This window comes from Electrophorus electricus, chromosome 10 (genome assembly GCF_041902795.1).
Source record: "Electrophorus electricus isolate QZ-2024a chromosome 10, ASM4190279v1, whole genome shotgun sequence".
Classification (NCBI taxonomy): Eukaryota; Metazoa; Chordata; class Actinopteri; order Gymnotiformes; family Gymnotidae; genus Electrophorus; species Electrophorus electricus.
This window is the reverse complement of record NC_137506.1, coordinates 19816905-19832656: the sequence shown is the minus strand read 5'-3', so window position 1 is coordinate 19832656 and position 15752 is coordinate 19816905. Positions and strand designations below refer to the sequence as shown.

At 38.6% G+C, this 15752-nt stretch overlaps 1 protein-coding gene across 1 annotated transcript; it reads left to right on the top strand.

The window, feature by feature from the left end:
* Nucleotides 1-4524: 4524 nt before the first annotated feature.
* Nucleotides 4525-15577, top strand: LOC113580647 (uncharacterized). The gene is made up of 5 exons (XM_027015326.3): nucleotides 4525-4732; nucleotides 11683-11764; nucleotides 12454-13064; nucleotides 13328-13454; nucleotides 13627-15577. Exons 1-5 carry the CDS (start codon nucleotides 4667-4669, stop codon nucleotides 13791-13793), a joined length of 1053 nt encoding a protein of 350 aa, XP_026871127.2. The 5' UTR covers nucleotides 4525-4666; the 3' UTR covers nucleotides 13794-15577.
* The last annotated feature ends 175 nt before the right edge of the window (nucleotides 15578-15752 follow it).

Sequence of the window (15752 nt, the reverse complement as noted above, 5' to 3'; positions counted from 1 at the left end):
AGGCCTGCCTTTGTTACTTCTCTCTGGGGGTTATTCTTGTGCATTCAAGCTTGATCTAATTGGAAGGATGTGTAAAGAGGGTTGTGAGAAATATTTCAGCATTCATAGCAGCACTGCTGCCATTTTCAGCTGCACTGCACAACTCTGTAGTACAACTTACACTTTTAGAAGTTACATATTTAAGTGCCCATTTGTTTAGAAATGCCACATTTACTTGGCACCAGATCCTCAGCCCAGACACCTAATTATTGAAACATATTATTATATAGTTAGGACCAAAAAAAAAAAAAAGATGGCAAACATATACAAGTATAAACACTAACCAAAACCTTTCCTACATTTAAAAATGATAAACATTTCACAGGAAACTGTGCTTACATTGTGCCAGTATCTTGTAATGACTTACTGGTCCAGCAGATGTCATCATACAGCTGAATTTACAAATTCAGCTTCCTGAAAGTAGCGTGTGTTTGCACTTGTGGTCAGAGTTCTGAGCGTTGTAAACAAAGCACGGTATTCAGGGCACTAATCACCGATATCCAGTTGATCTTTTTAAATTATTTGTATTTTATGCTGTTCTGTGTCCCCTATTTTGACTGATTGGCCTAACCACTTAACTGGGATCAGCAGACATTATACGTAGGACGACATGATTTTATGTTCACAATTTCTAAATCTGTCCATGATTATGTACAAAGCAGAATTTCACAGCTAATAAAATTAATTATACAAGAATGTATATTTTACTGTTTCTATTAAACTATCTGCCTAACTCAGAAATCTCAGTTCATAAAATGCCTCACGGAGCACATGAATGTCTTTTTGAAATATGCCAATAGTGTTTATTAGCAGCTCTAAGTTCTGTGTACTTTAATGTATCATATGTGGAGACTTCTTTCTAAATACATAAAACCATCAGTAAATATGCTGCCTAAGTAATATTATAGCTAAGAAACAATAGATCAATGACTTCAACAGAGGAACAACTTGTGTACTTCAATACAACTTGTGAACGACCTTTAAAATGGCACCCTATAAAAAGTAGTAATTTGTTGCTGAGAACTCTGTTTATTTTCTTTTTTTTGTTCCAGCTGCTGTGGTGTAATATCCAATGTGGCATGAAAAGGCAATGTTTTTCACCACTCTGTTTATAGTGGATATTACTAGCAAAGCCCCCTGACATCTGTTACCATCCTAGTGGTATTATGTAATCCGGTGTATCACAGTGCTTCACAATCACTGATTAAATCAGTGTGTGGGTGTGATTAGATCTGCTGCTCAGCCAGAGTTTGCTTATCAAGATCAAAACAAACAAGTATGACTGGAGGTGTTATATAAAACAAGTGAAATGTTCAGGTCGAAGAGGGTCACAAAAACAAGTTATAACAGAGAGAGCGAGACAGGGGTGCATAGGAATGGGCTGACTTTTGCAGCAGTACATTTTGTACACAGTGCATTACACTGCTTCAAATAGGAATGCCAATTACCTGCTTGGTGGAGAAGAATTCACACGCCATTATATTCCATCAGCATGAAGCCAGAACACATTTTGTGCAACTACTATAATGTATAATTACTATAATCTACTTGAAAGTATCATCTTATTTTCTTTGTTGAAAAATTAAGATTTATCTAATATTATACTATCTAATATCGCTCATCAGTGGTGCTTTTAAACAGAATATTCTTAAATTTTTAATGGTTTTATTTTAAATTTGAGCAGGCATCTATATGAGGATGCTTAAATACATACTGAATATGTGTGTGTATACACTGAATTATGTTATGCATATTTTTTAACAATCCTTAGAGAACTTTAAATTTACAATATGTTTCAGATGATCCAAGTGTTTTTTGTTTCGCAATGATTTGCCTTTTTAAAACATTTGCCATGACATTCTGTTGATTATTCTGGTCACATAAGCCAGCTGAGAAAACCAGTGTGTAATGCTCAAAGGGAATCTGTATTCTAACTCACATCAAGCTTCACAGCCTATTGAGTGATGGAAGATCCAGACATGTAATCAACAACCAGCTGTTCTCAATTATATTAAAGCAAAGCTTGTGTGGGATCCCTCATTATGAATGAAACCCCACAACCACATGGTAAGAATCATAGGGCAATAAGAAAGTGTCTTTATCACATTTACGCATTCAACACAACACATGCAAATGGTCACTGATGTGTACTGTAAATCTTTTTTCTTTGTGTCTGTCTATAAATGCATGTACTAATGTAAATGTCTTATCCCAAACATTTTACCTTTTATGGCCAACATCAGAATATTATTCACAATAGCATAGGGACCAGTGCAACATAACAGTTAAACCAGTGCAACTTATCAGTAAGAATCTTACATACACTTCCAGCCTGTCACTTAAATCAAGCTTTTTAAAAATTCTTTTGCTTTCTGGTACCTAACCGTTGTCTGATTCCCCCATTTTCAGAATGGTCCTTTCTTCAAAATCTCTGCAAACTTCCGCACACATGCCCCTCTGCCAACAACGTCTCCCAGACGGATACCCGTGCTATGCTCAATGTTGCCCTGTATAATTGAGCCAACCGCAGAGTGGGAAACTGTCAGCACTATTAGGCTCTATGGGAAATGCCATGACTTCAGCTGCACAGTCATCAGTTTCTTGCAAAGCCCCTCTAAAAATACAAAATCTTGTGAAAATCAATTTTCAGTCACATTAGTGACTGGACTGTCAGGTGGTGATTATGCCAAACCAGAGGCCCACAGAGAGCCTGTCTTGAAATAGCTTCAGTTGTAGCTCAATTCATTCAGCAGACAGTCAGCACTGCATCACTGTCCAAAGCAGCAGACAAGTGAGCAGAATGTTATACTAGTACAGCAGTGATAAGGGCATTGATTAGGTGATATCTCAGTCATGAGTTTAAGTGGCTGGGTGACTCCTGTATGTGCTTCCCAGGCCAAGAAAGTTTTTGAAGAAGTTGACTTTTCAGAAGAGAGCTACAGTCCTTGATTTCCAGAACTAAGGGAGCTAAGGGCATACAGGCTAAATGGTGAACTTTTAAAGGTTTAGTTTTGTGTTATTGTTCCTAATGGTTGAGATCAGTACCAAAAACTGCAAAAAAAAAGAAAAGAAAAAAAGATTGGAACTTAACCACTGCAGTTGTAGTCCAGGCCTGGGCTTAAACTTCATCAAAGTAATTTCACTCCTTTAATAGATGTTTGACTTATTATTTAATAGATTTTGACTTGAGCCACCAAAGGCATAGATATTCATAGATATTCACTAATCCAAGCTTTCTCACCTTTACCATTATGTCCCAGGATCCGTCATAATTGTTACAATTGTTACATTGATGTTACAATCTATAATGTAACATCAATACAAAAATCCAACTCCTGTCATCAGTTATTATGACAGTGGCCACACTCTGACAGACTGCTTTGAATGTTTTGATTGAATGTAGGGTCCTTCCAAAAAGTCTTTATGATAACATTTAATAAATGTGGTATGCTCTAAACACAAAAAGCAATGCCAATCTCCTGCAAATTTCCTTCTTTGCTTTCCCCCTTATATACTATAGTCTAATTGTTATTGTAACATGTGTTTTACAATATGGATGAAGCAAGAAAAATTTGCTTTGACAGGGTAGTGTTCTTTATCCATGAAAATAACCACAGTGATCAGATCATTTGGCTATTCACAGAGGACAGGAATGTGTCACATGCCACAACCTCTCTGAACCTCTCCACTTAAGATCTCACATGAACACAGCTGGCTGACATATTCCAAAAATACACCATGCTGTCATTTCACACAGAACACAAACATACACAAACATTAATCAAACTGGCTTCTCTAAGGGGGAAAAATTGTATTACCTGGTGGAGGTGAGTATTTGTTCATTGTGCTACTGTGGCATTGGGTACTAGAGAAAACAGCCTTGAATTATGAATTACTACAACTACCTGGTCAGTGTTCATACTGCAAGCACAGACACTCGCATGCTCCAATCTAGTCCTTTCCACCACATCAGGTCATTCTATATTGAGCTAGAACCAAGATACAGTCAATTTATTACAGATATACAAACTGTTTCACATTCTTACAACACAGTGTGCATCTTTACAGAACATGAATATGGAATGGAAGTTTAGAAATGTGTACTTAGACAAAGAATTGCTTAACTTAATTTGCACATTTTATAAGGTAAATTTCTGAATCATAGCCTACACATTAGTAGACTTGCAAAGTTAGTTAGGGCAAAATTATTTACAGTTACAAGTAGATATTTATTTTTGCAAAGCAAAGCTTACATCTGCAAAAAGCACTTAATTTTTTTTCCCATAAATGTCATCTCATAGTGGTTTGCGTGGTTTTCATTCTAATTAGATATATTCAAATGAATATTCCGTTCAGAGACTCCGTTGCCTCCTACGTCAGAAGCAGAGTTGGTATGTCGGAGGAAATGACCAAATTTGGTCTTTGGGTGAAGCTTGAACTCACCTTGGTCCAACCGGGGAGGAGGGTGGAGTCTTGAGCGTAGTTTCGCAAAGTCAAACCATTGTAGCCATTACTGGCGGTATTTTTTACGTTTTAGGGAGCTTGAGGGTTTGTTTGGACCTACAACAAGTATTTCTAGAATTGTAAAGTAACCTGAAAACACATCGTTGGTTGCTGCTGTTTGAAAATGAGGATTCATTCTGAAGCCGCGTTTCTTGTTTGTCTATGCTTGTGGATAAATGTAGCTAAATCGGTAAGTTTTGAAGCTATTTAAAAGACGTTTAGACTTTAATCAATATCTTCATTATTACTAACCTGGCTTTCGTTATATATCATAGAGCTCACGTCTTTTGGTTGATTGACTCTCTTTAGGTAGATAGGTCGAGGCAAGTCTTGTAAACCGCTGCGGGGATTATTTTCCTTTTTTTACTGAAAGGGAAAAAATGCTTTTATTAAAATATGTGCTTCGTGAGAACATCCAGAGTCTTGTAGCCTGATTTTGACATTTTAAAGCTGGTCATAGACTAAACATGATGCATTCTGATCTCTTAATCAAAAGAAGTGATCCGAGCTTGCTTAGTCTACCAGGTACGAGGGTGCGGAAAGTCACACAAAGGTAATCCCAAGCCTTTGATAGTTATCAGTAGGCCCGCACGTCCAGATTTTGATTGTATCCTTGTAAAACGGATATATATATATATATATATATATATATATATATATATATATATATATATATATATATATATATAAATAATGTGTATGTATGTATGTATGTATGTATGTATATATATATATATATATATATATATATATATATATATTTATGTGTGTGTGTGCGCGCGTGCGTGCCGTTCACTGTTTTAGTACGAAAGCCAGAATCTATTCATTGTTTTTATCGCGTCGTACAGTACTCATCCCTGCTAGCTCCAATCACGTTCATGTGCACGTGTGATTACTTCCATTTTCTTCCCAAATTATGTAGTATGGAATCTGCTGGATACTACTGTTATCACAAATCTTTACAGGATTAGTTGGGATAGTATTTCAGGAGTAAACGTATGGAACTGTTTTGTTCACACACGACTTCCTACTGAGGAATGCTGGAGAAAGTCTGAATGTTTTTGGGCACTTATTGATAGCTGTACTTTCAGTCTCAATTATCCCAGTCTGCAAAACTGTATCCACTATTAATTGCAGATGTAATGTATAAACAGTCTTTTTGTTTGTGATGACTGCTCGGAGATTTAAACTAATTTTGCCGTATATTGTCCTACCATAGTTGTAGGAGAATGCAATTATGGATTGGGTAATGGACTATTTATAGAATAAGAGTCCATTTAGGTTGGTTTCTTACTGCAGTAATTCAAGAAGACCTCATTTCTGTAGTCTGTAGCAGAGTTATGGTTGTTGGCTATACTTTGTTGCACACCTCTTTTTGTATTCTATAATTTATGTCCAGAGGAAAAGGTTTATATAGTGGAGGGGGGAGACAAAAAAACAGGAACCAGCATTCATCTCCTGTTTTACATCTCCTGTTTTTCCTGAAGTGAGATATGAGTCTCTCATAAAATACTGTAGCCCTGTGCTGTGCCTTTAAACAGCAAACTGGATCCCTGGTGCTATCTCCCAGTAAACACGTAGAAGCTCAACACTCCCATTATGCCAGCTATTAGTTCTTGTCTATCATGGCCTGTAAGCAGATTTGGTTTTCCTGTGCCTCCAGTATTCTCTAGGCTTTTCTGGTTACTGTGAAAGCTCAGCCTATTTGAAAATGTGAAGTTTTTTTTATAGAGCTCACTGAGAGAAGTATGAGAGATTAGATCCATCATCCAGTTGTTTTTAATGAGAGCTTGGTTCTGCCAGTGGGGGTTCAAACCAATATCTCTCATGTCTCTCCCACAATACTTTGAACTGTCCAGGAAAAGTAGACCTTGGAGGCTGGTACACTGAAAACCTCCTGTGTTGAATTGCTTGCACCTAAATGAAATTCATCTTAAAGATATGCATATCCTTTGAACTCCTTTAAGAAAAGCATTTCAGCAGCATATCCCCACTCTGGTCAAACCAGCTATATTTCAGTGGTAGAATATCTGGCTATGTACTATGGAGATTTTGTGGTTACTATCATAACAGACTAATTGCTTTGACTACAGGCTTGTTCACATCGCTGTGTCATCTTGCCTGACTCACAAAGCCAATGACTGAGAAGTGTGCTGTAAGCACATAGGAAACTGTTACTGCCGATCTTAGACATGCCTTTGGTGGCTCTGTTAGAAAATAAATAAATCACACCCATATTTGACTTTTTTTTTTGAAGGACTTTTCACCTGAAATCTCCACCCCAAAAGGTATATATTTGTAAATGCATTGTAATTCACTTAAATAACAACTGAAACAGTCTAAAGAGCAATCTCAAATGTGACTGGATCAGCAGTACTGTTTCACACTTACCCTGAAGAACCTTGTCTGTTATTGTCACAAGTAATCAATTATCTGTTTTTTGTTTTTATAGAGTCTTTTTGCTTTAAGTTTGACAGCTCAGCCTGTTTGGCTAATCTGAATCTACCAGTGGACATATGCTCCATTACCTTTATCATAGGGTGACTCACATTACAAATGTATCTTATATGTAAAGTGCAGTTTATTTCAGATTATAAATCACCTGTCAGAAGCATGGTAGATTATGTATTAATACAATAAAAAAAATGAAAGCAAGTATGAAGATTTGAACTTTAAAGCTTATTTCTGACGGCTTTGTGGGAAATGCCTGTGTTTGCAATCTGCTGTAGAAAAACAAAGCGCCTTCAGCTCCACGGTAGTTTTCCTGACATCATGAGAATTGCACAAAATACTAACCCCCAATAAAGTTCATACATGTGAATATATAGTAATTTTGATCATTTGATCGATGGATTGTCAAACTTTATTGTATCAACCTGTAACCACTCTGGGCATGCATTTATTCTTTTCATTGGTTTTATCTTATTCCACATACCTTACAGACCATTTCTGTTCTTTAAGGACTGGTCTGGATGATGTTCTATTCATGATGTTTAGGAAACTCCCAGCAGAGGTTTCATGTCATTGATGTGTCTTAGCTTGTTGGTCACATGACTCAAAACGTGAATTACGATCATCACAGCATGGTAACTGAATGCAAAGTTTCTTCAAGTTCAATTTGTCATTGGTGGACTTGCCACACCCAGCTTGGTGGTTTTCTGGCATTGCTCTTTGCAGTTCTCTGAGCCAGTGGACTATGAATACATGCCAATTACAGGTGTCCATTACATCAAGCTGTGGTGTTTTTCACCCATCATGCTGGATCATCAGTGACATTTGACTACCTAAAAAACTGTGGCTCATGAGAGATAAGAGACGCACTGACAGTAGACACTACACTGGTGTAAGTCTACAATGCATATCAGTAATGTAATTTAAAAAGAGCTTGACCTCTTCAGTTAGTCATATACATGTCTTACCAGTTTTAAGATTCCATGGCCAGAGAGGCTTAATTTGCATTGGCAGACAATGCAAAACATATGGGCAGATCTCCAGTGTTTAATATCTTGGCTCATGGGTCCCGTTTCTTCACTCCCATCATTATCATTACATTACTCTCAGGTGCAAGTGCTGCACTGACTGGCCTACACACCGACAACTCTGGAATGTGCTCTTATCCAAGAGGAATTGAGGTTAAATTGGGCATGCTGACAGGCTTTCAACACCTGCACAGTTTGATGGTCCTCTCAGCAGGACAAATTTTCTAAGGTGCTAACTGATGAATAAATAAAGCATAAATGTTCCACAGAACACACAAGTACCAAGTGCCATAATTAACCCCAAGTAGCCCCCCCCCCCAAAAAAAGGACTGTAAACATCTGTAGATGGACTAGTGAAGAATACGTGTGGAATGTCGGAATAATGAGCTGGATACTTCACACAAAAACAGTGTGCAACCATTACACCTACACTGAAATGTTAGCACATTCATATATGCCAAAGACTGCTAATTTCTCATCATAGCTGCCTAACTCTAAACCAGGTACTTCATTTTCCAGTGCAGTTAGAGTACCCCCACAATAGAGGGTATATAGAGGCTAAAAAAAGAGAAGACCATGTTCACTAGCAAAAAAAAAAAAAAACCCAGTTTAGACAGCTAGCTAGTTTATTTGGATGTTAGCTTTACTTGGATTGGAGAAACATTAAAGATCTCAATGACCACAAGAATTTTGTATGTTTGATTTAATAACATTGGAGAGGTGTGTTTTGTTTATTTGTTGTTTTTGTTTGTTTTTTACCTTCACAAATAACATTTACATAACGTTGAGTGGCAGTGTTAGTTATGAACAAATTCGGCCTAGTTAGCATTAAAGTCTTCCAAATAAAATTAATAAAATACAAATATTTGTACAAACCTGTTAACATACAACCAGATAATCATTGGTTTTACTGGTTTTGCTGACTCCCCTAATAAATGCAGCCATGTTACAGAATGTTTTGACACTCATTCTGACCAATTAGTAGTCTGCGCCATTTTCAGCTTTGGAATTGCCTCTGAAACCTTGACAGAGGTGATGCCAAAAAAAGTACCAGGTACTGTCCACAACTTTTCCCAAAGGAGAACCAAAAAAGGTGAATCTAGTGGTACCCTGTGGTGGGAAAGCAGCAATGGAGTGAGGAATAAATGGTGCTAAGTGTCCTGAGCAGAGAAAGATTACATTTTCCTGTTTCACTTGTTGGCTGAAGGTGTCCAGATACTGCTTGAGTCATGCTTTGTTTCTGTCAGAAGAGAATGACTCCCTTGAATTCCCAGAATAATAAAAAAATAGGATTGAATTCCTTAATTAAAGGAATATTTCCCTAAAAGAGTTAAATATCAAAATCATTACATGGTTCTTTGAGCTGTGGGGATGTGTGTTGAGCCTCACTGTGTATGGGAAGGAAGTTGGGGGAATGCCTCTTATCTAGTGGAATGCTAACGTGTGTTGTTAAACTTCATACGGCTACTCTTTTTTTTAATACAGCTTTATCGCTGTTCTGCGTCCAGATCTGTTCTTATACCTTGCTGTTGTCTTATGGGTTTAGTTTAGAGAAAAAGGGCACAAAACTTTAAGCCTCTGCTGACTTCAGGGATCTCAGGAAATGGGCAGTGTATGTGATCTGTCTGCCTCCGTGGGCAGCACGCACCCTAACCCCAGGGGGTTTCTGGGAGTGTGTAGGTGGGATATCACACACATGTGACAGTGTCCTGGGAAGGGGCTTTCACGCACAGTCTGCTGTTTATACGTGGGTGTGCCCATCTTGGCAGCCCCTTGCTACCCCAGTAAACATATGAATTAGCAGTAATTTACTGTAGTATGCCACGTCGTGGTGTCGGGTGTCCATGCTTGCGATTGGGGGGGGTGGGGGGGGTGAGCCATTGTTCTGTTAACCAGACCATGAATTACTTTTCAGAGTGTGAGGCGTGGGAGTAATTTTTGTGTTGGTGAATAGTGTGCACTGAATGCCAGATAAGAGTGTAAATGAAAATTTGGAGATGAATTGCTATTTAATTACCTTGTAAAAGGCAAAGCGACACTGGTAAGGGGGTTCTTTTCCTTCATTGTAATGCAAAAACTAGTGAACACAAATGCATGCACTCAAATACTTGTCTGTTTCTCAACTTTATAGTGTGGTATATGTGCCTACACCACAATGGCTTTCTGAAAATACAGTGTTGAGAAAATATGCAGTGGCAAATGCCTTTGACTGCCAAGGGTCTGTTGAGGAAAGAATGACTACTGCTCTGCTAGTCTAATCATAGGTGACCACTCTGAAATGAAGGGCCCAAAGATGCAAAAATACCTCAGAACAGACCCTTACATGATCTGACCCTTTAAGTTATTTGTGCTCAAACAGTATGGATGATCTCTACAGCAGTGGGGTCTGGACAGCAGTACTTTACTGACCAAAGTCCAATTTAATGAAACTTGAATGTCAAATGGTAGCTTCAGGACAGGAAAAAAAGAGGAGCTTTGTGACCTTTATGCCTTTTTTGTGCGTTTTCTTTTTTTATCCTGTTGGTTACCCAAGGTACCTAAATCTGTAAGCATTTTTTCCAGTTGTAATATAACACTATACTGCCACACTGGGCTCCATTGTGATTGGCTGTTGAGCTGAAACATTGTGAAAAGTGATAGCCTGCCATGTCACTGAGGCCAGTGAGAATTACTGAAGCTCAACCTTGCTGTGTATGTTGGAGAACTATAATAACTTGAAAGTATTTTCTGTTGAGAGACAAGTTAGTGATGCATGTTTTTTAATTATAGTGTTTTAAAATACCACTGACTTTTGATATTTGCTATTATAGACAGTAGTTTTATAATCATGTAATTTAAAAATTATGGAATTCATAGAAAAACATCCCACCACTACTATCCCACCATTTCTTCAGGTTGGAAATTTTGTGGGGTATTATTTAGGAGATTTAATCAAATTATTTATGAATAAATCACTCAACTCTGTTCTTTACAGTGTTTTTCCATTTATTTCAAAGACCCTTGAAATGTAAATATGGGTTAACACTGATATGAGTTAATCTGCTGGCAGACCACTTTAGGCAGACTGCACCATAGAGTCCATTTATTCTGGAAGAGAACTCTGGGTCACAGGGTAATGAGTCAAAGCTATATGACCAGAGGGCCAAAGGACTTTGTGGACAGAATAAACGGTGGATTGGGGGGGAGGGGGCACTATGTCTCCTTTGTGTATGAGTGCTTTGGTCCATATTCCTCACATTATTTTAAATCCTGCTTAAAGTTTAATAGTTCTAACAGCAGATATTGTTTCTATGTTCTCACCTGTAGAATGATCACTTGTGTGGTTGTCCAGGGGAACAAACCTCCTTTTAGGGGGAGATGCGGAGTACAGTCCAGACTGCCATTCATGGGGGGGGGAAAGGTCACATGATGCAGCTAGACAAGGGGGTTGATCTATAACATTCCAGGGCTGCTGACAATATTGTTTAAAAAAAAAAACAGGAAAGTAAACCTAACAATCTCTTGGACTGTTACCTGAATCTATAAACAGAATTTTAGGTCAGGAACACAGAACATGGTGTATCTTGCTACTGAAACATGTCAGCAACCATAATGAACAGTAGTACTTTATCTCACTTTCTCTCTCACTTTCACATGCTCTTTCTCTCCCTCACTCTCACAGCAAAATGCTGATTTTGTACCTGACGATGAAGAATCATCAGGAGACGGTGAGGAGTTCTCTGGGTCTGGCTCAGGAGACCATGGTAAGATGCCACCTTTGTAAAAGCACTTTAATAATGCTGCGTCTGACTCACATCTCTGTAATATACTTTTTGCGTTTGTAGATACATTATGGTTTTAAATTAGTTAAGGAATAAACAGATAACACATTTGCTTCAGCTGGGAATCAACAGGACCACTACTTCTAACATAAAAGCCCTCCTTCACTTCAATGAACCTTTGTCTTTGTCTCATACATATGTCGACTTTTTATTAAAGATGGTGGTCCCTTTTATTTATATTGAAATTAACAAGTACAGTCAGGTAGCCATTATGGTGATTATTTGTACAGTCTCCACTCCATGTTTCTATGTCTGCTTATCACTTTTCCTCACTATATATACCACAATATGTTAATTGCATATTTTTTAGTTCATGCTGGGTGGTAAAAATGTAGTTTTCTTTAGCCTGCAGTTGTCTAACCCAAAAGATTATTTATAATGAGCAAATGGAATCATTGAGGTGATGAGGATGGGTTTTGACAAAATTGATTATTCAATGCGTTTGCTCCAGAGCATCTTTTGAAATAATACACTCAATCATGTCATCTGGGAAAACGGCAAGAAAACATATTTCTTGTATAAAATAATGGAGCACTTTTTGTTGAACCTTTTTTTTTTTTGTGGTTGTGTTTCAGTTTAACTCATGATCCTTTCATGTTTGGGTTTTGTAGATCTCAAAGATTTCGAAATGGCAACCCAAGCTAATGCTAACACTACAAAGACAGCCTGGGTCACAGATGCCTCTGTGAGGCTTCCAGACCAGACTACCACACCACTTGTACCCAATGCTCAAACATCACACCCCATCACCAAGGCTCCTCGACTGCACACCACCACAGTGCCCGAAACTCCATCTCCAACCTCTGGCAAGGTAGTTGTCACAGTGAAGGGAGTATTTGGTTCTGAAACCACAGAAGCCTACCATGAAGAGACTAGGAGTTTTACAGCTGAGAAGCTACCACAGTTGCCAGTAACTACAGAGCTGTGGACAACCACAAGTCCAATTGAGGTCATTGAGGAAGACACTACAAAATCAGTCATGCTGGTCAAGGAGAAAGGGGGAACTATGATTTCATCTGAACATGCTGACTGGTCAACTGATACGCCTAAAGTGGAGGCAACAGCATGGCCTCTGTCCACAACAGGACCCCGTGAGCCAGCTGACAGTGAAGCTTCTGGTAATGCTGCCGAGACCACAACTGTTCAGGATACCACAGAAGTCAGTTTTATTGAGGACGCCATAATTCCAGAGGTTAAGCAAGAGGTCAACAGAGCAAATCCGGTAAGAGGTTATCCTGGCAACACCAAGCTAAAATGCCCTCAGATTAATGTTAATTCATGGAATTCCTGTCTTTTAAAAACTGCTATGCCACTATGCCCAAATATATGCTTAACTGTCAAAAAATCATTTCTGATATTTCTTTGCCACTGTATGGAACTGAGACTCTAATTTACTTTGCTAAGCTTGTAGGATTGCACATTAAAATAAATATTATTTATGTTCAAATACCATTACCTCTCACACTGTTCCTTTTCTTTGGGCAGAATGATGGAGACTTTGACTTTGAGAATGAGAACCCTAAAACAATATCAGACCAACCTCTGTATGAGTCACCTCTGGGTAACGCATCCGAAAATGAGAGTTTACTGGAAAAGAAGGAAGTCCTCGCAGGTATTTGTTGCCATTGTATTTCAAGGTGCATTCATAAAGCATAAGTTAAGTTGCTCATTCAAGATTTATTAGCTACTTGCATTAGGTGTATGGTGTTTCAGTAACTTTGCATGTAAGCAGATGAGATCATTAAATGGGCTGCTATTTTTCATGGTGCCCTCTGTGTTTCCAGGAGTGGTTGCAGGTGGCGTGGTGGGTCTGGCTTTTGCTATCATGCTCGTGGCACTCATGGTGTACCGCATGAAGAAGAAGGATGAGGGAAGCTATGCATTAGACGAGCACAAACAACCCAACGGTGGCTACTGTAAACCACAGAGACAGGAGGAGTTTCTGGCATAAAGACTGCACACTGTCACTTCTCTTGTTCTATGCTTGACTGCCACTTTAAAATCTTCTCACTCACCAGATTCTATTAGCTTGTTGATACTTTCTGTTTTATGTCCCTGATGGATGTGCAGTACATATTGGATTTGTTTCAAAGTGCTTGGAAGTTCACTTTTTTTTCTTATCCTACCTTTTTTGGATTCTCACACTGTGGATTGAGACTGTTCTTAAGAGCCCCCCCCCCCCCCCCCCCCCCCCATGAGTGAGGAACTGGAAACTGCCTTATATTCTGATCTCTGCCAATAATGGAGAAACCCCAGCAAATGTGAAATGGTTTCGCATTCCACTGTGCCTTAATTCTTCTTCCAGGGAGCAGAGGTACACACTGTGTGCAGTAGCAAAAGCAACTGCTATTCAGCCCTCACCTAACTTGGACTGTTTGTTGCCTTGGTAACAGATAGTTGCCATAGGGACAGAACATGCTGTGCACCTTTTTCACTTGCAAACATCACCATCCTGCATTACAAACTTGGGTCACATTTATTTTCTTAGAACTTGATCCTTTTTTCCCTGCTTGGCCTTGGCATTCTTTTTGGGGGGGAAAGGGGGTGGGCAGGGTCTATGTGGATCATAAATTACATGTGTGAAAGAAGCATTGCCTCTGTTACTGAGGTGGAGTAATCCCCCCCCCCCCCCCCCCCCCCCCCCAACCACAAATTCTTTGCTGATTTATACTTAGTCTAAAGATCATCTGTCAGAAGCTGTCCTATTTTTGTTTGTCCCCAGTGCTAGATTTTTTAAATCGAATTTCTCCTGAATTGTCTCCAGATGCACTGTATTGAAAAGAAGCTCATTTCTAATAAATGGTGTAGGTTGAGTTGATTTTGTTACTCCAGTTCTTTGGATGCTGGAGGATGAGATCTACAGTTCAAAAGCTTTACTGAGGCACCTGATGGCTACAGTATATTAATAGGTCAGTTTTTAATAGGCCTATTTGTGTGCGTGTGTACATGCTAGGTGGGTTTTCTTTGGCCTTTTTTTGTTTGTTTTTGTTTGTTTTAATTAATCCTTGTATCAGGACTGCTTGCCTGGAAAGGGCTTTGTGGATAACATCAGACCATACAAATGTTTTTTGTTTTGGTTTTTCTTCCCTAAAATATGTCCACTGCTTAAAAGAAAATGGTGTATGATACTATATGAGACAAATGTCATTAAATAAGAAAAAGGATGGATTTTACTCAAATTCAGTGTACGTTTGTGTAAATACTAATCTCATATGTGCCCTAGAAATTTCTGCTTCTGTGGCAAGAGCACAGTGCTGGAATATTACAGCTGTCTCACTCCTGCTGTCTAGGGTGAGAGGACAGTGCTGGTATATTGCAGCTGTCTCACTCCTCGTGAGCCACTGAATCACTGGCATATATATGACATTTATGATGTGCAGTTTTGGTTTTTTTTTCCCTCTCACTTTATGTTCACATTAATGCTTTTACAAACAGAAGTGTTTTGACTCTGGGTGCTTTGATTTCAATCCTCACATAAGCTCTGCCATTTGAATTGTGGAGTAAAACGTTGCAAAGGTGTGTGTGTAAGCAAGCTTATGGCACAGTCAGCTTGGACTACCTCTGTGCCTCAGCAGAATGGCTGATCAGGCTTGAGAAGGAAACTGTCTTTCTGCCCTTTTTGTTTTGCTGCTGTGCAAAAGAAAATCGGACCAGGTTATGCCATTTGCACAAATATCTTTATTTATTATGCACAGTTGTTTTCTATGTTTAATAAAGGGTCGTTCTTTTTCACCATCATGTATTTAAGTTTGTGTTTTGCAGTCGAGAGAGGAAAACCAAGTTACCTTTGATGGGAGAAGAAAATATGAAAGGAGACTTAACTGTTTCTGGAGATCTTTGTTTACTTTGTATCATGTGGTTGTTTTTACTGCACAGGTATTTCGTTACTAAGCCATTCGCTTCAACTTTA